A 26,384-nucleotide genomic window follows, 5' to 3' on the forward strand; every position below is an offset into this window, starting at 1 on the left:
TCTAAAGTTATAGACTTCAGTAAGTGTAGTCAGTTTTTTCATCAAGAACAGCCTCCGGTGATTCCTGACATTCTGGAAAATTCACGCTCCAAGAATAGTCAATACAAGACGATCTGTCAAAACTATGAGAACGAGTACAGATTTGCGACGCTCTACAACACAACCAACAGGATTCCAGTTTTCTCAGCTTACAGATTCACTGGGAAAAAGATCATCAAGAGACCAGGAAACACCTGGAGGATTGAGCCTGAGGTAATCTTCATACTAGTTTGTTTTAGTTATCTATTCCTTGCTTATTAATTTAGAGATCTTTGCATCCTGTATGAATTATTGTAGAAGAAAAAAGAAAATGGTAAATAAATGACAACTTTAGCTTTAATTCAGCTTCTATGTTGTCAACTAATGATTGTTTAATTTCTGAACATTTCTTCTGTAGCTTGAACTTCTCACCAGTGATGAGATGAGAGTCTCGTATGAAAATCAAGCTACAGATGAAGATTACATTGATAATAACTATAAAGTGAATCGCGGTCACTTGTTTCCCGTCTGTCATTCAAGTGATGAATTTACAGCTAACTCTACATTCACACTGACCAACATTGTGCCACAGAAGATCAGTTTTAATAGCGGCAGCTGGAATCGCTTGGAAATCAAGGCCATTAAGGTGATGGATAAATACTGTCGTGATAAGCAGCACAATGGACAGGTTTTGGCCCACGTGCTAACAGGCGCTGTACCGGGTAACAATAAACTAAACAACAGAGTGAATATACCATCACACATGTGGATGACTTTCTGCTGCTATAACAGCACCTCCAGTTCATGGGCTTCTCAAGCTTACTGGGGTGCAAATGTAGAGGAAAATATAAATGACAATGTCACAATCAGTGAAAGAAGTCTGGAGGAATTACAAGAATTTCTCAGTAATGTTTGGGTAAAAATCACAAAGTTATTTCACAACAACTGTGAATAATGAAATAGTTACATCGCTAAAGGTAAAAATTTAGAAGCAAAAATATAACGCTTGAAATAAATATTTGCAGGATAAGAGATTTTTTGTCAAAAGTGACCCTATCTGTAAAATCCAGGCTAAAGTCTTATAATTGAATGATGAGATTTGGAGCATCAAAATTTTATTTCAATCTTGACATGATTTTACTTAATTAATATTCAAATATCAAGATTACATTTTCACAGAATGATCTTTACATTATGTTGGATGATTTCATATTGAAAACAATGAACAAAGGGTTTTCATAGGCAGGATCAAAATTGAGCTCTTTAAGCGTCTTATAGTCATTCTGCAATCCAAAACTAGTTAAGCATTTACAAATGCTTTTTAGCACACACATAGTAAATAAAGCTCAGTCAAGTATACATTTATACTTGTCCTGGACATCTTATTCAGACACATGGCTTCATGGATAATATCAAATACCAACAGATAAAAAAGTCAAAATCTGACTTGCTCTACTAGAAATCTTATTATGGGTCATGGTAAAATCTTTCATCAAGACATTGGTTCAAAACAAACATCAAACTAAATACTGTAAAAAAAAATGGGTCCCTGACACAAAATCAAGGTCTTGCCATCCCAGTTCCCTGACCTGAACCATACAATAAATGACTGAAGAGTAGAGAGCAGCAACATATGAAGGATCTGGAGAAATTCTGTATGAAGGAATAATCTAAGATCACCTGCCATGCATACTTTAACCTCATCAGACATTATAAAAGATGACTCTGACTTAGTATCCTTGCAAATGGAGGTAGCAAAGAGGATTAAATAAAGGGGTGCCCAAATTCATGTCCAGTGAGTATTAGAGAAAATGATTTATTTTGTAATGTAATTTCTTCTTCACTTTCAATTGTTTTACTTCCATGAAACATCATATTTTTGTGATTTATTTTATTAAAGTGTAAAAGAAGAAAGAAAGATTATTTTTTATAGCTTTCTTTGCTCATATTTACCAAGGGTGCCCAAACTTTCGAGCCCCACTGTATGTATTGTGTTCAAGTATTTCTTATTCGAAAAGTAACATGTTCAAAATATGTCTGGTGCCCTAAGTATAATAATATGTTAAATGGGACTGTGACTGCTTTTTCTGCAATAAAGTTTGTGCAAATATCAGGCTCAATTATTGGTAGAAATATGTGACACCAGGGGCGTCATGCACCAATTTTTTTTAAGGGGGCACAGTGTCCACAGCTCACAGAAATTTGTGCATACACAGACATCAAACGAAATATTATAGAGCTTTCAGTCTTTTCCATGGCACTTACATTTCTAACAATCTGAAAACCCCTGCTTTCATGCAAAAACCTCCAAAATAAGAGTGATGACTAACTTTAATATCAAATACTATTCAATTGGAATAATGACACATTTGCATCATATTTACATCTGAAACGGCATGTTTTGTTTATTTACGTTTTGTTTAATGACTTTTAATTGTGTCATTAATGCAGTGCTTCTCAATTATTTTCTGTCACGCCCCCCCAGGAAGAGGTAAACATTTCGCGCCCCCCCCCAACTCTCCGCCGCGACTGTAAATAGTATAATTTGCCTATAAAATTACACATCTGCAAAACATAATTGTATCCTTATTAACATTGAGAAAACACAAGAAAAAACACAAAAAAAGAATTATCGATCAACTTACAACAAAGAATAACTTTATTAACATTGTTTTTTAGTCTGTAACAGAAAAGACTTAAAATGCATCAATTTGCCTGAAATAAAAAATCAATCCTTATTTAAAGTATAATATTTTTTGACCATTTGATACTGAAAAATTAAATATAATCAATAAATAACACAAGCGGTTTACAGCGTGATTGGGGTGTAATGTCTTTAAAAATCACTTCCTGAAAAAGTATTTTCCCTGGGGTCTCGCGCGCCCCCCCTGGTGTCGCTTCGAGCCCCCCCTGGGGGTCCCGCCCCACTATTTGAGAAGCACTGCATTAATGCATTTTGCAAAACAACTGCATTATCCTATGAAATTAGTGTAATTATAAATCCATAAAGTATATAAACAACGAAAATGGCATCCACGTAATTGATTTTAATGTTCAATAATGATTTTAAAAAATATGTTTAGATAAAATTATTAGAGGAACAGATTTTTGCATTAAATTTTACCTCATGTGAGCATGTGAGATTCCGTACCCGCGTGAATTCTGGCGAACTTTGGCGTTGTGCCAAGAAGATGAATCTAATATAACGTTGAGACGGTCAAATTTAAAACCATACATTTTCTACACAGAGGAGGTTAACTGCACATTACCGTCCTGGGGTTTGGAAATGTTGTGAGCGTTTCTAACACGTTTTAATTCCTCAGATAGCCAAATGCAGCACCAAGCCAGCAACAGCAGAGAGCTCGTGAGCGCGCCCAGACGCTGATGACGTCTGCGACTGCGCTGACTGCAGCCAGCTGCCGCCAGAGTAAAAGTAATGTAACATGATCAAAACATTATCAAAACGGCGAAAATCTCCGAAAAGTGACAAGGATGCAGCACAGAATGTATAATATTGTGCATATTAAACAGATTAAAAGTAAAATAACAGATTAATGGACGCTTATTTGATTTTGAGGTTGGATGCAAAATCCATTGGCTCAAAAAAAAACAAGGGGGCAGGTGCCCCCTCAGTTTGAATGGGCATGACGCCTCTGTGTGACACAGTTATTTATAAAATGTTCATATTGCTGAAAGACTTCAACTTAATATCATGTGATCATGGTGGAGGGTCATGGGATTACCTGGGAATATAAGATACATGATTTAAGATTGGGGGTAAACCCTGCTCTGTGTGACCCCTCAACTCTTTCTAGATGTACTGCTGGATTAAGTTGCTTTACTCCTGTTACTGAAAAATATTTTATAGAAAAAGTGGATCACCTTAAAGCATCGGGTTCTTTAACTGACATGATGCCTCCTTTTATTCTTAAACAAGTTCTGGATGTGGTGGGTCCTTATCCATATTTTGTCACAGATAAATTGCTGCTTACAAACTGGTACTATCGTTGCTACCCGTTCTCACCAAGATGCGTACAAATGACACGCAGTGTGATTATGATACGCCAGTCCTTCCCATTCACTTATATGGCGAATCGTTTTGTGACGTTTTATTTATTGTTTTCTCATTTGTTTTCTGTTTTTTAAACCATTTTCGCTTGGGTTTAGGGTTAGATTTCACATTTGTTTAAGCAGGTTATTTAATATACAGGTTTCTCTATGTTTTTATCTATATTTAAGCCATGGTTGCTTGGATTTGGGGTTAGAGTTGGAGTTTGGGTTAGGATGTCATTTTTATACAATAAAAAGTTGTTCTAACCCTAAACCCAAGCGAAAATGGTAAAAAAAAAACAGAAAACAAATGAGAAAACAATAAATAAAACGTCACGAAACGATTCGCCATATAAGTGAATGGGAAGGACTGGCATATCATATGCACGCAAAATTGAAATTTGGCGTATCTATTGCACGATAATCACACTGCGTGTCTTTTTGGTGAGAATGGGTTACCAGAGCTGCTAAAACATGCAATGGTTTGCCCTCTGCTTAAAGAAACAGGGTATGGATCTTACTGTTTTAGCTCAATTTAAGCCCATCTCCAATCTGTCGTTCATTACTAAAATTATAGAGAAAACAGAAACATTTTTTGGCTGACAATATGGTCTTTGAGGTTTTTCAGTCTGGTTTAGAAAACATCCCTCTACTGAGACTGCATTGTTGAAGGTTTCAAATGACATATTATTAACATGGGACTTAAGGAAACTATGTTGTTTTAGTGCTCTTGCCTATATGCAAATAATCAGACTAAAAATGCTAAATTAAAGTACATAACTATAAATAACAACCTATACATTGTGATATCCCTGAATGCAAATAATCAGACGAAACATCATGTGTTAAACAGTGTTTATTGTTCAGAGAACATGAACTGGAGCACACATATTTAAGTTAACGTTACAAAATGAAGAAAGAGGTAAAATGATTAGCTAAATAATGTAGTCTTTGAGGTAAAAAAAAGACAAATAAAACATTTCAGTCAGTTTAACCAATCTTACCAGAGCAGTTAGCCGCCTAGCTAACTTTATATATCTTGTTTTTACATCAAACAAAAGCTTATAGAGGTTAGGGGAACGTTATCAGAACGTTGTGGGAACGTTAAGCTAACGTTAGGAGAACGTTCCCCTAGCGTTCGCACAAGGTTATGAGGACGTTCTCATAGAGGGAACGTTCTATTGACGTCAAGAAAACTTTCCTGGGGAACCAGAAGGGAACGTTAGGGTAACTGTTCTGGGAACGTTCTGGGAATCATGAGCTAACGTTCCCAGAACGTTCTGGGAACCAAAAATTGTTAGCTGGGTAACACTCATATTGTCTTCATAATTTAAAATCGATCGAAAACCACTAAAATATTTGTTCTCTGATATATAAGTTAATAAATGACGAAAGAAAGTAAAGAGATCGGTAAAATAATGTTTGTCTCTGAGGTAAAATGAAACGACCGTGAGTGACGTGAGTTGGCAAGCGCGTTCTGGAGGAGCGTAGCAGAGAAGCGCGTGCTGCAGCAGTGGAGCGCGCACATCAGACGTGCGCACTAATAAAGGAATACTTGGATTTAAAGATGTTTTCACCTAATTTCCTCAAAAAAATCGGATGAAAAGCAGCAGTAGTGAACACACACGGAGCAGTGGGCATTCACTGCGCTGCCATAGGGGCTTTACCATCCATTATTAAAGTGTATTCGTTATATCTTAAAAAACCTACAGGGAACGTTCCCAGAACGTTTTCTCTAGGTTATAAAATTAAACATAAATATAACCTACAGGGAACGTTCCAAGAACGTTCTTATTTGGTTCCCCAAAAAATAACCAAATGGGAACCATAAGGTAACGTTAGGGGAACGTTATGTGTTTGCATTTGATATTGTCGATCACACTGTACTTATTGATCGATTGAAATATTGTGCAGGCATTACTGGCAGTGCCCTGAAGTGGTTTAAATCTTATCTTACAAATATAACTTTTTCAGTTAAGTTAGGAAATAATACCTGGAAGTAAAGCTGCAGTAACCTGCGGGGTTCCTCAATGATCCATTTTGGCTCACATTCTTTTCTCTTTATATATGCTTCGACTTGGGTCCATTTATAGAAAATATGGGATGCCTTTCCATTGTTATGCTGACAATACACAAGTTTATCTGACTTTAAAATTCAATTCGGATGGATTGGGTGCACTTTTAACCTGTTTGAGTGATGTACAGTAAAGTCATAGTTGTCGCGAAATGTTTTGAATTTCAATGAGGATAAAACAGACATTATTGTTTTTAAACCTTCTGATTCTTTGACTGTTCCCAATCCAAATCTTGTATTATCATCATGTGTAAGGGGGTGTTCCCACCATAGCTTTTAAATGCCAGGCGGATGCTGACTTAAAGCCTTTTTTAAGCCCTTTCAGCCGACTGCCAGCTTTTTTCAGCTGAGTGCTTTGGTAGCTGTGATACTTCTGCGTTATTTATCAGTCATTGTACAATGCCCCGGTTGGTTGCTGTCGTATATGAACTTTGATGGGCAGATAAACACTGCGGGGTCAAACAGCTTCATCACGATCTGGTTCAGAATGCAGCTGCCAGACTTTTGACTCATAAATAGATGATATCATACCAGTTTACAGTCCTTACATTGGCTGCCTGTGCGCTACAGAGTGGATTTAAAAATTCTATGAATTGTGTTTAAGTCGTTATGGGCTGGCCCCTTCCGACCTACAGTGTAATGAGATATGTCCAACCCTCTAAACAGAGACTCTTGTTTATCCCTAACGGCGCATTCACACGGGGCGTCAGCGTTAACGCTTCCCATTCACTTTTAATGGGTGACGTCATGCGTTGCCGAACTGAATTGTGGATCCGTCGGCGCCGCGTCAGTCCCGTTGCTCGCGGCAAAAGTTGAACATTTCTCAACTTTTCAAGCGGCAACGCGTGCGTCAGCCAATCAGATCGCCTTATGCAAATTACCTAGACAGAGCCAGCCAATTACGTTTATGAAAGAATGGAGCATGTGTAGCGTAACGGCGCATTCACACGGGGCGTCAGCGTTAACGCTTAACGGAAGGCTTGTCTGAAGCGTGGCCAACAGCCAATCACAGTGGCTGCTACACATGCTCCGTTCTTCCATAAACGTAATTGGCTGGCTCTGTCTAGGTAATTTGCATAAGGCAATCTGATTGGCTGACGCACGCGTTGCCGCTTGAAAAGTTGAGAAATGTTCAATTTTTGCAGCGAGCGGTGGCACTGACGCAGCGCCGACGGATCCACAATTCAGTTCGGCAACGCATGACGTCACCCATTAAAAGTGAATGGGAAGCGTTAACGCTGACGCCCCGTGTGAATGCGCCGTTAGACGAGCCTGAAGTGCTGGGGTGATCGGCGCTTTTACTTCAATTGACCTATGGCTAAGCCACACCCCCAAACACGATGAGCCAATCACAGTGCCCATAGCAAACCCAATACACTCGAACATTCTCTGCTTATACTTCCATTAAAATGCATTCCAGTTTGTCCGTTTTCATTTGTTTTTATGTGTTTTTTCTTGTCATTTTAAGTTTAAAATGGTCAAATGGTGTGCATGGGGTACACTACGTATCCCGAGAGGCTGGGCAACGGTGTGTATTTTTTACGCTTTCCCAAGCCACATTAGACTTTAGACCAGGTTTTTGTTGGTCAATGGCGTAGTCTATTTTAGTTGCCTCAAAATAGCAACGTGCCAAGAATGCACCTGAACACACCTCATTTTCAGACCAGAACGCCCATGAGGGCAAAATTTGGCACAAATGCATTTGCTATTTAAATAACGTGGCACTAAATGTGAAAATGATCATTGCGCCGGGTTGAAACTAGCAAAAGACACTTGCGTTCCGCATTGCGCCATGTGTATGATATAGTCTATCTGTCTCCAAAAATCATCAATTACCTCCTGTGAAATGTCTCATACTGTGACAGCAGCCATAGCGCCTGTCACCGAATGTTGATAGTCAATTGCTCCAAGAAACATTTTGCCTATTTTTATTAGAATGGCTGTGGCCAATTTTGGGTCCTAATTAAAAACATATTTTTTCGACAAAGCTTTTAATTCTGGTTGAAGAACTGTATTGTTTTATATATTTTATATATTGTTGTTGTTGTGTTTTTTTTTTACTTTTCATTGTGCTATTGATGTTTCTTTTTTTGTGTTACTGGGTTGTAGGAATTGTGCTATATAAATAAAATTGCCAATGCCATATTAGTCACCTGTTCAATTAGTTAGCCAGAGAGATAAGGAGTGAGTCAGGAGGATGTATTCTTTGTTGACCATACAAAACTTTTAAACAAAGAAATATCTCTCTATGCAATAAAAGGAATATTAACATATGTTTGCCTCTTTGATATCTTATTGTATGCATCACAAATGCATTCCTGCTTCAGCCTCTCAGCAGCTTTTAACAACAAAAGACAGCTACAACATTGCTTATAGTAGAGCAGAGAAGTATGCGAGGACTTAAAATCCCTCTCAAACGTTCAGTGCATGATTTCTTTTCTGGCATATACATATTTTGCAAAGCAACATACTTGTACCGTGTTAGTGGCAGTTATTTAAAATGGCAATATTCTGTCTTTAAAAAAAGACGACATGCCAAGCTGAGAAGAAAATGCAAAACACAAGAATTATAAAACAAAGTGCATGCAAGGTTTTGAAAGTCACAAGATTTGAGTAGTGTTGACCTTAAGTGCAGAACAAATAAGAGTCCTTAACACTCGCCAACCACAAATGTTTATTTTGCACCTTGAATGCTGATAAAGAAGTGTGAAATGAACTTAACACTTAACCTAAAGGTGTTGTTTGGTCTTAAAAAAACTCGCGTTCACAGAAATAGGTGTCTGTGATAAAGAGTGCCTTTTTGCTGTACTATTGTAGTGTGTAAACATCAGCCAAAACACAAGGCTGTTGCATAGCAAGACATTCACGTTTTTGAAGTCATTTCAGCTTTGCGATCGAGTTCAGAGTTGAGAATGCGGCTGTTTGTTGCGAGCGTCGTCTTTGTGCTGCTGGCACTGAGTTTTCCAGGCATCGTCGGTAAACTTGAAGACAAATTTACTAAATGTGCTGACTTCTTCTTTAAAGGAAAGACTCCGGTTATTCCTAAGATTCTGGAGGATTCAGTCGCACTGAATGATAATTACAAAATAATCTGTCAAAAATATAAGAATGAGACCAGATTTGCAACGCTTTATGACACAGTAAACAAGATTCCTGTTTTCTCTGCTTACAAATACACCGGGACAACGGAGTTCAGAAGACCACAGATTCCTTGGATGATTGAGCCACAGGTTTGTTTATATATTATAGACTGTTGTTGTATTGTCTATTTTGTTATTCTTATGTTTGAATTGTTTTAATAATTTCTGTACAGCACTTTGATAGACACTTACTGTTTAAAAAAAAAGTGCTATATGAATATACCTTGAGTTGAGTAATGTGTCTGTAAGTGTCAAATTGTATAAACGCTGTCGTCTTATTCTATTTTCGGCATCTTTAGCTTGACCCTTCAGGTGCTGAAATGCACGAGCCGTTCGTCAAACAAACTAGAAATCAAGACTACTGGATAGATCATTCCTATACCTGTACCCCAGATGCCTTGTTTTCTGTGAATCACACAGCTGATAGAGAAACTGCTGAATCTACATTTACACTGACCAACAGTGTGCCACAGAAAAAAGGCTTCAGGGATGGACTTTGGAATCTTGTGGAAAATGAAACTAAGAAATTCATGGACAGTAACTGTCGTGATCACCAAAACAACACTGTTGCTTATGTGCTGACAGGAGCTATAGCTGGTAATGAAAAGTTGAATAAAAGAGTGAACATACCATCACATGTGTGGATGGCATTTTGCTGCTATAACAGTACAACAAGTTCATGGATTACACGGTCTTACAAGGCCGAAAACAAACGTCATAATGCTGTTACCACCATTCGCCTCAAGAGCCTGGAGGAATTACAGAACTTCCTGACTGAAAAATTCAAGAAAAACATTACGCTGTTTAACAACAACTGTGTGGTAAATCTAGCAAAGTGCCCTCATTCAGATCAGTGTTGATAAGAGCAGATGTCAGAGGAAGTAGAATAAATATAAATGAACATTTACTCTGTTTAAAGGATTACGTTTATTAGCAATTTTGCGAACAATTATAGAGCTTTTCTAGAATAACTATTAAATGCAAATGTTTATTAGAAAATGTAAAAAAAGTGTGTAACTGCCATCTTTAATAAAGCTTGCAAATAAAAAATACTGGCATATGAGAATGAGTTGTGTGGTCGGTATTTGTGGTCCCTATGGGGTGGTTTCCCAAACAGGGATTAGCTTAAGCCAGGACTAGGCCTTAGTTTTAATAGGAAATATAACTTGTTTTACCAAAAATGCCTTACTAAAAACATTACTTGTGTTCATTTAAGTTGTTTTCAGTTTGGACAGCTCTTGCATTTATTTTAGTCTAATCCCTGTCTGGGAAACCACCCCTATATGAATAAGTGTCATTTTTTACCTTGTGGGGACATTTTTGGTCCCCTTGATAAAAACAGCTTGTAAATCATAAATGTTTATTTAAAAAAGTAAATATGCAGAAAGTTTTCTGACAGGGTTGGGTTTTTGGGTAGGCCTATAGTGAGGGTTAAGGGATTTGTATACAAACTGTTTGGGAAGGTTTCCTGAACAGGGTTTATCTCGTCTCAGACTAATATGCATGTTTGAGCTGCCTTCATTTAAAAACACCTTGTACTGACATATCTTATCATATACCAGTGCCATTGTTTTATCTCAAGATGCACACAAGTACAGTTTTTGTATAGTTTGTTTTTAAAAACTACTTAAAATGTCCTAAGGCCAAGTCCTGGATTTATTTTAACCCTGTCCAGGAAACCACCCCTTCAAGTAATAATAATAATTTGTTTTATTTATGGGCGCCTTTCATGACACTCAAGGACACCTGACAATAAAAATGATACAAATATTACAACCAGAAGACATAAATACAAGTAAATCATACAATAATGACACAACTAATCACATAAAAGCCCGCCTAAAAAGATAAGTCTTAAGACGAGATTTAAAATTAGAAAGTTTTCACTGGTCTGTACATCTAATGGTAGCAAATTCAAAAGGAAGGAATTTACTGATATTAACATAGGAGATGGAATGCATTGCTGAATAAGATCTGTTATATATGAAGGTGATTGGTTATTGATTGCTTTATAGCCTACTAGAGATGGATCATCATAAAAAAACTCTACTGAATCACCTACAGTTACCTTTATATTATGCTCTATAACTAATCAATGTCTGTTAATGCTGGTAAATCTACAAACACTGTTAGTTAAAAGTTTGCACCTGTCTGTGGATCTCTGATGGTATAGATGGGTTTAAGAGTCTCTCTGCCTAAAACCACCTCTGAAAAACTCCTCTATCATGGTTAAGGACAAATTATGTCAAATCATCAAGTGCATTGCTGGATAATGATTACTTCACATACATCACCGTAAAAATACATGAAAAAAAAAACAAAGAAAAATGTTCCAATTTTAAAAACGACTTGTCCAATCTGTGTTAAACAAGCGATATTCAGAGTTTATGATTCAATCAATTTCACACATTTATATCAGGGCAGCAGTGAATAATATACCGCACTGCAGCGCCATCTATTGGATTTTCACTGTATTGCATCAATCAAAGTAGTCATTTTGGACCTAAATGCAACGATATATTTAACAAAGGGAAAATTTAATTGTCCTTGAGTGGCACTTCACGATGGGTCGGTCCAGTTAAAATGGAACATGTATTTCATTCCTGCCTTTGTCAAATGTGTTTTCCTTTAAGATCAGAGCTTCTGTTTCCTGTACTGTTAGTAAAATAGCTTCAATTGAGGAGAAACATTCAGATATAATGAATACTCCAGTGAAATGACCCTGACTCCCACTATAAGGTCATGTTTTTATTAACAGTGATCAGATATTTTTAGCAAAATCATAAAATTACAATAAATTACAGTTTCTAAACAACAATTATATTAAAGTTAAGAATATCTTACCCAAATATCCATTGCAAGAAAAAAAATCCCAGGGTAAGTTAATTTAAGGACATTTTCTTCACTTCTAAAACTCGACACAATTCAACACCTATTTTAAAATACAAGTAAAAACGAGACAGAAAATGTATATGTAGTGAACATTACATTAGCCCATTCATTTCTACAATCTTTTGAGCATAAATAAACTCCGCCGAACCTTCACACGCCAGGTGCTGTTCTCAGAAATTACCGCTTGAGGGCGCTTTGGAAGCGCTTATGTGCGTTGGTTGCTATTATTCAAACCTTGTTTAATCAAAGCGTACTCATATTGTGGTAGCACGGGCTGTTATATATTGTAATCGACAAGATATATTAACTTTTATGTTTTTTCAGTAGTAAAGGAATGGTGTTCCGATTGGTCGATGTACTATTTGTCCCGCCTCTCCTCCATTGTGATTGGATGACTGGATAAAAGCGATTTACAGAGGGCCACTTTTTGATAAATACACATTATTTGCAGAATAACGATTGTTTTACAAAGCATCTTAAAAAGTAACGTTTTGAAATGTATAAGAGTATGACCTAAATTAATATGTATATTTGTTGTGGAATATCATTTATTTTATAAAAAAATCCTTTTAGCCAATGGGGGGCCTCGCCATCTCCGCCTATGCCGGCATTAGAAAGTCATACTTTTCTATCTCTATAATTAATGTTGCTGATTTTACCTAAAAAGATGCATTTTGTGAATACAAGAAAGTTCATCTGTGAAAAATAATTAATTGCAGTTCAGTGATGACTATAATGACAGTCTTTCGGTCTTATGTTGAGGATCTTTGCATGTCTCTTTATATAGAGACAGAGCACAGTTATGCTAATTTGACACAACTAAGATACAGTTTATTGACCTGTGATCAAAATCTTATAAAACAAGAGTTTTAAAATATTAAATTAAACATTTGAAAAAATCAAATAAAACTAAAGTCTCTCTGCTGTGTTAATGGATCATTTAAAACAAACGTTTTTCTGCCAATTTACTTGAGCAAGTTTGTTTATATATTTATTTATACTTATTATCATTTACATACATATATTAAAATCTATCTCAAAGTTAAACCAATTGTGTGACACATTGTGTGTGTAAGTTCCTGCATTGAGCTGGAAGCATCTTTATGATAAATGTTGCTGATTTGTAATTTCATATAAAAAGAATTTATTTATGCTTAAGTGCCGTTATATCATCATACAGATATTTAATTAAAATCACGAAGTCATCTTTCTGATAGGACCAAACTTTTCTTGCTGGTTTTGTCCATCTCGGTTTAATTTTTTCTTGCTTTTAGTGCTTTTAGGATGAATTGTAAGTACTGGTACTCATGAACAATATCCTGAATTACAACATACTAACAAACAGAAGTGTGTAGTCTGAGTACATGTATGGACATCAAAAGAGGTTTGAGCACCTCGAGAGAAAGTGCCTTTTATTTTACATGTAATATTAAGACTGATATGCATGTGAATGATGTAGAAGTGATGTGTTTATTGAAAATAGAGATCATGACCTTTTATATATGCTTCATTGTAAGTTATTTTGCACATTTTGTGTGTGGATTTTAAGATTCAAACATTTTCATTCTCTTATTTTTAGTGTCTTCATCAGATTCTGACAGAGAACTGATGGAAAACTACAGCAGCATTCAAGAGAATCTCTCTTCTTGTCATGGTAGGATTTTACTTTTAGATGGCTACATATTAACAATGTTCCTATATGTCACATGAAGCATAAAGTATCAGTTTGTGATTATAACTGTATTTAATACTTTAAAACAAAAGTCTGACAACACTACTCAGTCAGGAGCAAAAATCAATCCGATCACCTGCTGTTAGGGATGCATCGGAATTTAAGCCGAAACTTTTCTCCCGTTACGGTTCAACACTTGGATTTAATTCTCACTGCAGCCTTTATCACAGCACCACACACAGCAAAGTGCATCACTGACTGCACTATCCAACCACAGCACTGCCATCTAATGCAGAGATCAGCTCATTTGCATTTAAAAGGACACACCTACAAAGTGTCAATTTTAACATGATGTAATAAATTATCTATATGGTATTTTGAGCTAAAACTTCACATATGTACTCTGGGGACAACAAAGATTTATTTTACATCTTAAAAAAGTCTTGTGAGAAGTCCCCTTCAACACACCTGCATCTCCTTCAATTAAAGATAATGTCTAGTGCGCTGGCTGCGATGTAAACCTGCAACAGTTGTCACCATGATTTTGGAATAAAACATTTGTTACAAAACACCAGTGGTGGACGAATTACACAAATCGTGTACTTGAGTAAAAGTAAAGATACCCATGGTAAAATATTAGTCAAGTAAAAGTAGAAGTACTTGCTTAAAATTTTTACTTGAGTAAAAGTACAAAAGTATCTGCCTCAAAATGTACTTAAGTACAAAAGTACTGTGATTTATTATGGCCGTATCATTTTTGTCACAAAACTCAAATTATGTGAAATAACTCTCTTGGCTAACCAATCAATAAATAGAAGGACATTAATAAACCAGACACTGATGTCCATTAAAATTATCCTAAAACCTTAAAAACAAAAAATTTCCTTTAGCATCAAATGAAATAACAGGATTTAAGAGCAGTAAGTCTCATTTGAAGATTTATTTGTTAAATAATTTATCAGTTTAAGTGTAATAAAAACTTGACTTAAGCACAGGTTCACAATAGTTTTCAAAACATTAAATACATAACGTTATCTAAAAATCAGTCTCCCTTTCTTTGACAAATAAAACAAGCCTTACAGAATATAATTTCAGAAACATTTCATGTGCTTTAGGATGTCATATGTATATTGTAATACATAATTAAATGTATTTATATATTTTGGAAGCAAAACTTTTGAAAATATTAATAACAATCTCAGTTAATAGGGAGCACTCCAATCCACCTGCCTGTTTAAGCATCATACACTGCATGGCTAGTCAAAATGTCATTTATATTTTACAACAGTGTTGATAGTGATTAATTGTCATTTCAAAATAACAGAGCACTGAGCTTCAAATACAATGAACTTAAGTGAAACAGCTAACTATACGGCTAAAAATAGCTTCAGCCTGCATAGCTTAAAGTTCATTCCTGATAACGTCGTATATATTTTAGCAACACAATTAACAGTTTTCTGCAAGCTACTGTTAAGATTGCTCATTTAAAAATATAACCAGAATAAAAATGGCTTACCTCTACGCGTTTCCTTAGATTTGAAAGAGTATTCTTTTAAAACGAAATAGCACAGTTTCAAGGCAGGCAGAGAAGACACGAAGGACTCGTTCTTTTATTCAAGGACTTAAAAAAACGCGCGTAAATAAGGCCATTGTTGTTGTGACGGGTCAGTTATCTCCTCCGTTGTTTTTGAATGCAGTTTCATTCTCCAAACGATGCATTGGCTGGCTGCTGCACTCGCGTGACTCGCGTAGCTTACGTGAAACAGCGCGGCAACCAAAACAAGTTCAAAACGAAGCGCATGTTGTACCCTGATCGGTGGTTTGACGCATCACGTGTGCATCTTAGTTTTTTTGTGCAGCTTTAGTTTGCCCAGTTACGTTTTTTTATCCACTGATAAATAAAAACGAACGACCGATTTTTTAAAATGTAGTGGAGTAAAAAGTAAGATATTTGACTTTAAAATGTAGTAAAGTAAAAGCAAAAGTCTCCCAAAATAAAAGTACTTGAGTAAAGTAACGCGAAAAAACTACTTAAGTACAGTAACAAATTACATTTACTTCGTTACTGTCCACCACTGCAAAACACTGGTTATTGGAAACACTGTCACTTCTCAATAGTTTTGCTAGGCTACTGAGCCAAGTCATGTGAGGACTTTAACTTACAATACTTTTGTAAATGTTGTTCTTTAGATTTCATGAGAGTTTGCCGCTGTGAAATATGTGAAAAGGGCTGGACAGCACATAAAGGAAGTTGTTATTTCTTCTCCTCTAAAAAGCAGATGTGGTCTGAGAGTCGCCGTTCATGTGAAGCATTAGACGCTCATCTGGTCATAATAAACAGTGAAGAAGAACAACCCAGCAAGCAAAAACCTAGACGTTAAAATGACGGCTAACTATAGACCCAATATAGTCCAGCTATGAATAACCCACTTCTACTCTAAATAATCTTAAATTTGTTTACATACCATTTTTTCCAAAATAACTTGAAGATGTTTGATATTCCAACATGTAAGCAAAGTCAACAGGTGTTTGCTTTCATTTTTTATAAATGTATACGTATTGTCTATTCTTGGGCTATTGTAGACGTCTATTAGACTTTCACTGACAGCCCAAATTTAGCCTTGTTTTAGCCTAAATTGATTGCTGGGAAGTAAGTCTGAAAGACTTGCATACACTTTTTGGATGAAGTTGAATTACTGTCTAACATACTAGTAAATGTTTTGCTTTAGGAGTTTCTAAATGATGAAGTCTCTAGAAATCAGAGATCACATGAAACTCACTGGATCGGTCTTAATGATCTGGACACTGAGGGCCGATGGGTTTGGGTGAATAACCAAACTCTTGAAGAAACTGGAGTAGAGTAAGAACTCTTTACACCCTAAACAAATATCAATAATGTTTTATCAGAAGTGCACATCTACTTTCATAATAGTTAAAGTTCACATAACACACGCTGTTTCTGCATTTCTGATGTTAATCTGGAGTACCTATAGAGTAGTATGACATCCTTTATATCTCCGAAGAGTCTTTAGTTTAATCAGATTTATAAAAGAAAGATTAGCTTTACCGAATCTTTCCGATAACGTACGAAAAAATGAAGGAGGAGGAGTTATACCACAGGTGGAGCGAGTACGAGTCATACAACACTATACAACACTATTTCCAACATAAGACAGAAGTCTTACTTACCGCGTGCAACTCGTCATGACCCGGTTGGGAAAATCCAGCGCATCAAACACACACGCAAAACTCCGCTGATACCTCGGATAATAAACTATATCCATCGTTTTCATAAGGCTGGATGTCTTCTCCTTACATCCAAAAACACACTTCATCTTTTGTGCCATTGTGGAGTTTTGAAATTAAACAAAGCTGAGTGGCGTGAAGCTGTTTGCAAGTTGTAGCGTCTCCCGCTGATTGACGGGTGGGCGGGGTTTTTCCGGGGGAAGTGCCCATATAAAGAAGTGATGCGTGTAGAAACCCCTGAAACGTCAGCTGGGACCTGTAATCGAAAAAAACTTTCAGAAACTTGTACGAACCCTGGCGAAGTGCATTCAGCACAGAAATACTCTGTAACACGTCCAACTGCTGTTTTGACACTTTGCCTACATTTAGCATGAGGAAACAACTCTAGAACTGTGTTAATAAGTCAGAATGCTTGAAATACCATTAACCCCCCCTTTAACATTTGTGACCCTGGACCACAAAACCAAGTCATAAGTAGTATGGGTATATTTGTAGCAATAGCCAACCCTATGTTATAGTCAAAATTATCTTTTATCATTTTTATGCTATATAGCAGTGGTTTTCAATTCCAGTCCTCGGGCCCCCCCTTCCAGAACATTTTAGATGTCTCCATATATAAAAACACCTGATTCAGATCTTCTTCTTCTTCTTCTCTTGATTTTATTGGCGGTTGGCAAACAACTTTCGGGTGCATTTACCGCCACCCACTGATCTGGAGTGTGGACTAAAGATCTATACTAACATTAACTGTTTTAGAGAAAAAAAAAAACAAACAAAAAAAAAATAACCAATAATAATAATATACATACTATAATTACACATCATTCTTTTTAATTCCTCAGACTCTATTAATTAATCTTGTTTTTCCTAAATATTTTAATAGGAGATCCCAACTCTTGTCCCCAGGAGACTTTACCAAAATATTACTAATGTCTTGTTCTCCATTTTGCCTTACAGCATTTTTAACTCTTCTCTCTCTAAATCATACTTCTTGCAATAGAATAAAACATGATCCACTGTTTCTTTTTCTCCACAATATTCACACCTTCCGTTTATATGCTTTCCAATAACATATAGAGAACTGTTTAGACCAGTATGACCATTCCTTAATCTTGTAATAACTCTATCCTCTTTTTTATTTCGTACTCCAAATCTTGAACTCCCAACTAATGGGTTGTTTTTATAAAGATATCTTCCTTTAATTTCTTTGTCCCATTGATTCTGCCACATCTTTTTTATTTGTCCCTTAATCACCACTTTAGATTCACACTTACTAATATTTACATGTATATGTTTATTCTCACATTTCACAGCCTCTTTTGCCATTTTATCTGCTCTTTCATTTCCATCAACACCTACATGTGCCGGAACCCACACAAATGTAACAGACACCTCCATTTTATGACATCTGAATAATGATTGTAGTATTTCATATAGTAAATCTTCTCTATTCTTAGAATTGCAAAATTTTAAACTCATTAATGCTGCACATGAATCTGATGCAATTACCACTTTCTCTGGCCTTACTTCCTCTACCCATTGCAATGCAACAACCATGGCCATCATCTCACATGCAAAGACTGATATATCATCAGTAAGTCTCTTTCCATATTCAATGCTAAACTCAGGTAAACTCGTTAGTGTTTTAATTAAGGAGCCGATGAGTGAAATCAGGTGTTTCATATAAGGAGATATCTAAAACATTCTGGGAGGGGGGGCAGAGGACCGGAATTGAAAACCACTGCTATATAGGATATGAAGTAAAGATCATGAAGATATTTTTGTAATTTTTCTACCATAAATATCACAACTTTAAAAGGCAATATTTTTTATATTTTTATTTTTTTGCACCCTCAGATTCCAGATTTTCAAATAGTTATATCTCGGCCAAATATTGTCCTAACAAACCATACATCAATGAAAAGCTTATTTATTCAACTATCACAAGTGATGTGGAATTCTTAATTTCACAAAAATTGACCCTTTTGACTGGTTTAGTGGTCCAGGGTCAAATTTGTGCATTTAGATGGTTTTAAGTGACTTACTGTACAATCGAGACCTCTAAAATCTCTAGTCCGATTTGCAAACAAGGCTTTGTAAACTACACTTTATGTTAACTCATTGACAAAATGTTAAATGCTCCCTCATTTGTAAGTCACTCATTTGGATGAAAGCATCTGCAAAATAAATAAATGTAAATATAAAATGCATCCAACAGGTTTTCTTGTAAATTAGCATATTGGGACTGAGCGTTTGCAGGAGGCGGCCCAACATCTATAACCTATCGGTTGATATCCGAACAGTCTGCTATCCCTATTTTTAAAGCCTAGCCAATCTCACCTCCTTGAGTGACTTAAAATGACTAAATGAAGTATTTTTTTCCATTTCTGTATAAAATACTAAACTGCAACACAGTAACAACTTCATGAACTTTTTCACTAACAAAATTGTGGTGATTAGGGAAAATATCGAAGCTATGCAAGCAGCCACCATTTTACCCAGTAGTGCACTGAACACTACTGACCACATGAACAGCTTGAGTCATTTAAAGATACTACAATAGAAGAGCTCTCAAAATTAATAAAATCATCATCATCTATAGTACATCATGTTCCCACACTCTTAAAACAAATGTGTTAAAAACAACACAACATGTGTTATTTTTTACACATGTTCTGAGTGTGCGCAGGGACAACACATGTTGAGTTAAATTTAACACAGAATATGTGTTATAAAATGCAACACAAAAATGTGTTGCTTCAGTAAACACATTAATGTGTAACTTTCTATTAATCTAACACAACTGTGTGTTACCGAGTAATTGTTTAGTTTTAATATTAAAGAGAAAAAAAACATATGATTTTTAAACTTTAAATTATGAAATCAAGCAGACAACTATTGAATATTGTTCACAAACTATTTATTTGTAAAATAACAAATATTTGACAATTAATGCTTGCATGAAAATATGCTAGTAGCCTACTTTATGTTGCTAGATGTATGCTAATTTAAATAAATGTAAGTGCAAGTATAATTACTTCAAACATACATTACATTGATACGTTTTAACACACTGTTTATAAAATAATTCATTGAATTTAAAAGCAACTGTGTTAAACATGTTGAATAGAACAATGTCTGAAATCGTTCCCAACATGCAAGTTATCAAAAATTTTTAACTTGTCCTGAAACATTAACATGTTATCTTACATTTAGAAAAATACTTCAAATTAACTTGACAAGTGTATTCAAAGAAATTTCCGTCACAAAACATTTAGGGGCGGTTTCCCGGACAGGGGATTAGCTTAATCCAGGACTAGGCCTTAGTTTATTTAGGAAATATAACTGGTTTCAACAAAAAACATTACTGGTGTGCATTTTGAGGCAAAACAAAGGGCACTGATATATTTTAAGATATATTTCAGTGCAAGTTGTTTTCAGCACCGCACAGGTCAGATTGTCAACATCAGGTGGAAAGGCAAAATAATCGTTCATTGCAACAGTTAGGTAGTGGCCTCCATGTCCTGAAGAACCGTTGGAAACCAACTGTGGCTGAGCTGATTTCAGACACCCTTTGATCATTTAGTAAGCAAAGACGTCACACTGGTACCAGCCTACACAAATGAAACAATGAACATCATTAGAAAATGTTGTTGCATGAAAATTACTTATTTTATATAAAGTTTAGAGTCACAAAGCCTACCGGCATCAAGTCCCACAGGACTGACACAGCAGAATTCACACAGCAGAAGATGAACGAGTATCCTTAACATTGTATAACACAGCTCTCATCTGGGTAAAGTAAACATGCAGGTCACATGCAAAATATAAATTGAGAAAAAATTCTTAAAAAATGATTACTTTTATATCGTACTTTGAATGTTACATTTTAAAACGTCATTTTCCAAATTAAACATTTGGAACAGAGATAGGAAATCATACCATTATGTTCACTGTCAGCTTTCTTCAATAAATGTCTGATGTCCATTTTCTTCTCTAAAGATGCTTTTTCCCTGAGTTTCTCAATAATTGTCACATTCCCATTTCTTCTTTCCCATCGGTAAGTCTGGAAAACTTGATATCCCCCTTCAGTGAATTTAAAAAGAAATATTAATATTGGAATTATGAAACACTTTGTGTAAAGTTATCTCCAGTTAAAGGCGGAGTGCACAATGTTTGAAAAACGCTTTGGAAAAGGAGACGGGCCGACTACCAAAACACATTTATAGCCAATCAGCAGTAAGGAGCGTGTCTACTAACCGACATCCTTGCCGCGTTGCGTATGTGTGGGCGGGTCTTTTAAAAGAAGGTCCAGATTCTATTGGGGTAGGGGCGTGTTTGTTTAGGTGATTTCAAATATCAACATTGGCTTTCAAACATTGTGCACCCCGCCTTTAAGTATATTACAAACACTGGCATGTCCAGAAATTGGGGATATTCCTTAAAGATTTCACCAATAATTGGTGATTTTGTCATTACCTGTATCCATCTTCTTTGATGACTGAAGGTTTGGTCAATGGCATTCTTTATTGATGATGTCCTCCCACTTCAACTCTGCTGAAGCTACCGTCTGATGTTCTGTAATCTCATTTTATGAATCCACTGTGTGATGGCCCATCAAAAAAAAAAAAAAAAAAAAAAAAAAATGCTCCTATCATGATCAATGCAAAAATAGCACTTGCTTAGAGTCAGGTACAATTTTTATACACATTGTCAAGTAAGTAATTTCATACACATAAATGAAGTATGTAAAAGCATCCTTACGGTACATGTCCCTCTTTTTGACCAAATGAGACCATAAACCAACAACACAATCTCCTTTGAGAGTGCCAGCTTTTCTTTTTCAGATGGATAGCTGAAAAAGATTACAAACAAACATTGACACAAGAATTGTGATTTACATCTAGTTAAGTATTACTGGGCAGTATTTATAACTCAATAGTGCAAAAACACTTTACAGCTAGTAGCACAAAACTACACCCATCTTATTCACGTAGCACTTTAGCCTTACTGCAAGCAGTGAAAGGTTTGTGAAGTTCGACTCTTAACATTAGACCACTACTCTCCCAGTAATTAATTGCGTCTTGTCTAACTTTATATTGAACGCGAGCGGCGCGACACGAAAATAAAAACAGTATTATAAAATGTGGCTGTGCATCATCCAGAATGTACAGCATCACCGATTAATAATGAGTTTTACCGTCTTTTGTCTCGTCATGCCGCTCACAGGTGTACAGTACGTTAGGTACAGTGATGTGCATACTGTTCCACCATGTGCTTAACCAAACGCGACGAGGCGTTGCGATAATCGAAAGGCATAATTTATAATGACCCGTCCTATAACGTAAGGACATAAACTGAAAAGAAACCCGGTAGCGCGTGTCACGTCTATTTAGGACACGGTGTTAACGATTTACGTTACAGTGCTGAAAGCAAGTGTCACACATATTACTAACACGTAGTCCAATGTGCCTTTCATTAAACAATGACTGTTAACATGAATCTCCAAACGTAACTTTGCAAAACGAGCGAGTTTTGAACGTTACCATAATAAAGTTTAAATTAACAGTCTCCTGCACAATTAATACGAAAGTTTCTTACACTATATGAGAAATAGATATCATATTATAACTGTAATTTTTAATTTAATTACTTACCTGATGCAGACAGGAACATTCTTGACCTCTTGACTGGAAAGGCGGTTGGAAAAGAACGTCACTGTGCAGGCGCAAAACACTATGCGTTGTGTGTTTGTTTTTTCAATAAAACAAATTCAAAACAGACTGCCAGCCAAGGCTCAATAATAATGATCATGATTTTCATAATAATGAAATAAAAATAACACAAGCAAAAAAATACAATTAAAAATACAATAATGCGTAGTTGTCTGTCCATGTGAAACGTCATCAGCAGATTCGTGTGAACTTATGACAGCCACCAATGGAAGTGAACGCCTGCATAATGTTTGAAATATTACTTTTATTGTGTCACAAAGTGTATGTTCAGAAGCTTTTTAGGCGAGAATGTATGTATAAAAAGTTTAAATTTGCGGTCGGTTTATAAAGAGAGCGTTTATTAAAAAATCTTCCCCGATTTTTTCGGAGTTCTGATCCAGACAACCAACGGGTACTTAGCGCTCATGTACCCCGCCCAACGCAGCTTGATCTCGGCAAGTCCTTCTGTAAATCACCGCTGGCCGCTGGGTGTTATGTGTTAGTAGTGGTTAACAGTGTTATATATATTTTATTGGTACTGTCTTATGGACAATCTTTGGTCTCAAAAATATATTATCTGTTCCTGGGCAAATCGTTTTGACTAAGGACAAAGTTGCATTGTAAAACTTTTTATTTTTTTTTTGACTTTGTGGTGAAGTGCAGGCTTATTGTGCTTTTGACCGAACTTGCTTGTATATTTCCTGTTGCACAAACATCTTATACTTGATAAAGGAATGTGTTATATATGATATTTGGTTTTTATAACAAACAAAAGTACAGGATAATCAGTGTCAGTGCACGCTGCCTAAATCACTTTTTTTTATGAAAACTACAGGATATAGTGTTTTATATCACATTTTTTCATGTTACTTTGTTTAAATATAAATCGTCATTAAACTACAATAATTATGCATTTCATTTTATTGTGTACTGGTTAACGTGTTTTACACATTCATTGTGTAAGCAGTTAAGCATAATATTTACACATTATGTGTCAGTTCCAACACAAAAATGTGTTAGAATCCTTTTACACATATTTTGTGTAAATTTTTAACACATCAATTTTAAGAGTGCAGAAAATTACTAAAAAGAGGTATTACCTGTAGTGTCAGAATACTAAGCATCATTTATGATCTTATTATTTATCATTTTAACAACTTCATTTATTGTTAGGATTAACTGATACGTTCCAACAGCTTTCAAACTGCAGTTATTAAAAAGCTGCCATTTGACCAGGGAGAGCTTAATAATTTTAGACCAATCTCAAATCTTCCTTTTCTTTTTAAAATACTAGAAAATTAGTGGCAAGCAGTGTTGGGGAAAGTTATTTTTAAAAGTAATGCATTACAATATTAAATTACTCCCAAAAAAGTAACTAATTTCGTTACTTAGTTACTTTTCATGAAAAGTAATGCTTACGTTACTTTTTAGTTACTTTTGCGTTACTTTTCTTGACTGAGGCTTGATCTCTTTCAGGCCTTGCAGATGTTTTTTATGACTGAAAAGTTCTGCATTCAGAAATTGCATATTTCATCACAAAAATGTCGAGCTCTGGCCTGCCATCTCAGTTTCTGACTCAAACTGTTTCCACACGCATAGAGTGCATAATGTGAATACGTTAAGTTTAATTCAGTGCATTTATTTAAATCTAATTATCTAAACTAAAAAAGTAACTTGCATTACTTTTTAAAAAAAAAGTAACTACAATATTAATGTGTAGCTACATTTAAAAAGTAATGCGTTACTTTACTCGTTACTTCAGAAAAGTAATATTATTACGTAATGTACGTTACTTGTAATGCGTTACCCCCAACACTGGTGGCAAGCCAGCTATGCACATTCTAAGTGAAAATGTATGTATGAAAAGTTCAGCATATCAAATCAGGATCACAAGACAGCATAGTTTAAACTAATTTTTACAAATTTCCTTCTTTAACATCCGATCATGGTGAAATCTCAATTCTTATATTAGACACACTGCAGACTTTGACACAGTACTCAATAGATTAAAAAAAATATGTTGCATGAGTGGTAATTATATGGTTCTCTCTAATATAAAAATGTATTAAAAAATGGTTCTTTAAAGAAACTTTTTGACTAAATGATTGCCAAAGAAAGAAAAATTACACTAACACTAAAAACAGTGCGTGCTTAAAATACACTTTCTTGGTATCTTATCTCGATGTTTCATCAGACTGTAAAGCATGTGATCCTTCATGTTTGCAGACTCAATACTTTCCTTGTGGCTAACAACTAGTTTTGGGTTTAGAGCTTCTGTTTCCTATTCTGTTAGTAAAAATGGCATCAATTGATGAGAAAAATTCAGATTTTATACCAACTTCAGATGACAAATGCTCTCAGTGCAAAGGTAAGACATGATGACATATTTAAAAAAAGAATAAAACATAACAGAGGAGAAAACTATGAACAATCAATAAATATATGGATTTTAGCAATTATTCTAAAAATTGTTAAATATAGGTATTAAAGATCTTGTTAAAGTCATATTACAATTTATTGATATGTTATCCAAACCAAATAAACAAGTCAATGAAAATCTTTCAAAGTCTCTCTGCTCCTGTGTGGGTATTTAAAACAAATATCTGTTCATCAATTTGCTTGAGCAGTGCTGGAAATATTATATTCAACGTTATACAACTTGATTTCATTAAAAGTATTTTTATATCTTTATTAATATCAATGTCAAAGTTAAACATAAACAATTATGTATGTCTTAAAGGTGCCATAGAATGTAAAACTAGGAATAAATAAATAATAGGAGTTACGTAAATGGTAATGACTTATCGTGAGACTCAAACACTATTGTTTCCATCTTACGTAAACCTTGTGCATACAATCTCAACATAACACAGACGGTACAAGACGGTACGAGATGTATGCCCCTCCACTGTAAAAAATTTGCTGTAATTATGTAGCTGGTTGCCAGTAACTTACTGTAGAAGATAAAGACTAAAAATGTTTGTTTAACTTTAAACAAACTGTTGCCAGTAAATAACATAAATGTAAAATCTACAGTAAGTTACTGGCAGCTAGTTGCCAGTAATACTGTAATTTCTACAGAAATGTCTTATAGTGTACATTAAATTACATGTTAAATTAAGAACAATCTTGTTACAATGCTAAAAACAAAGTTGTGTCTGCAGAGTTAACACTATATGCTAGTTAAAGGAGCAGTGAATCAAAGAATCATTTATAACTTGATTTGTTACTTGTACGAACATCCTGCAAGATTCAGAACTGAAAATGTCATTGTTACTGAAATGTTGGCACCAAGCCCAGATAGTGTCACATTACAGATACTTGGGTATAACTATTGATCAATCATTGTCTTTTACATTGCATATCCAAGATTTGGTTAAAAAAACTGAGATTGAAATTAGGTTTTTTTTTTAGAATTAAGTCTTGTTTATCTTTTGATGCAACAAAACAACTTGTAAATGCAACATTCCTATCTGTCTTGGATAATGGTGATATTTTATGTATGCATTCATCCTCCCAGTGTCTTTATGCTTTGGACATTTCATGGAGCCTTAAGATTTATCACCAATTTAAAATCT

The 26,384-nt window shown here is 35.3% G+C and overlaps 1 protein-coding gene and 2 long non-coding RNA genes across 4 annotated transcripts in view; 2 read left to right on the forward strand and 1 right to left on the reverse strand.

Annotated features, from left to right (window-relative positions):
* The first annotated feature begins 7,302 nt into the window (after positions 1–7,302).
* Positions 7,303–26,384, forward strand: part of ggcta (gamma-glutamylcyclotransferase a) — a 439,956-nt gene continuing 420,874 nt past the window's right edge. The window contains exon 1 of the mRNA XM_073858622.1: positions 7,303–7,403. Coding sequence (XP_073714723.1) covers positions 7,365–7,403 — 39 coding nt within the window. The 5' untranslated portion in view covers positions 7,303–7,364. The remainder of the gene's footprint in view (positions 7,404–26,384) is intronic.
* LOC141351347 (uncharacterized) lies at positions 8,861–10,348 on the forward strand. Its single transcript, XR_012359574.1, has 2 exons — positions 8,861–9,372; positions 9,582–10,348. It is a non-coding gene; the product is annotated as an uncharacterized lncRNA (long non-coding RNA).
* LOC129437368 (uncharacterized) lies at positions 19,712–23,879 on the reverse strand. Of its 2 annotated transcripts, XR_012359851.1 has the most exons (6): positions 22,750–23,879; positions 21,857–21,947; positions 21,572–21,743; positions 21,035–21,178; positions 20,796–20,884; positions 19,712–20,706 (listed from the first exon to the last, which is right to left on the reverse strand). It is a non-coding gene; the product is annotated as an uncharacterized lncRNA (long non-coding RNA). The 2 variants fall into 2 exon arrangements; XR_012359850.1 differs by lacking the exon at positions 22,750–23,879 and having other exon boundaries at positions 21,857–22,717.

Source organism: Misgurnus anguillicaudatus, chromosome 20, assembly GCF_027580225.2.
Source record: "Misgurnus anguillicaudatus chromosome 20, ASM2758022v2, whole genome shotgun sequence".
In the NCBI taxonomy this organism is placed as follows: Eukaryota; Metazoa; Chordata; class Actinopteri; order Cypriniformes; family Cobitidae; genus Misgurnus; species Misgurnus anguillicaudatus.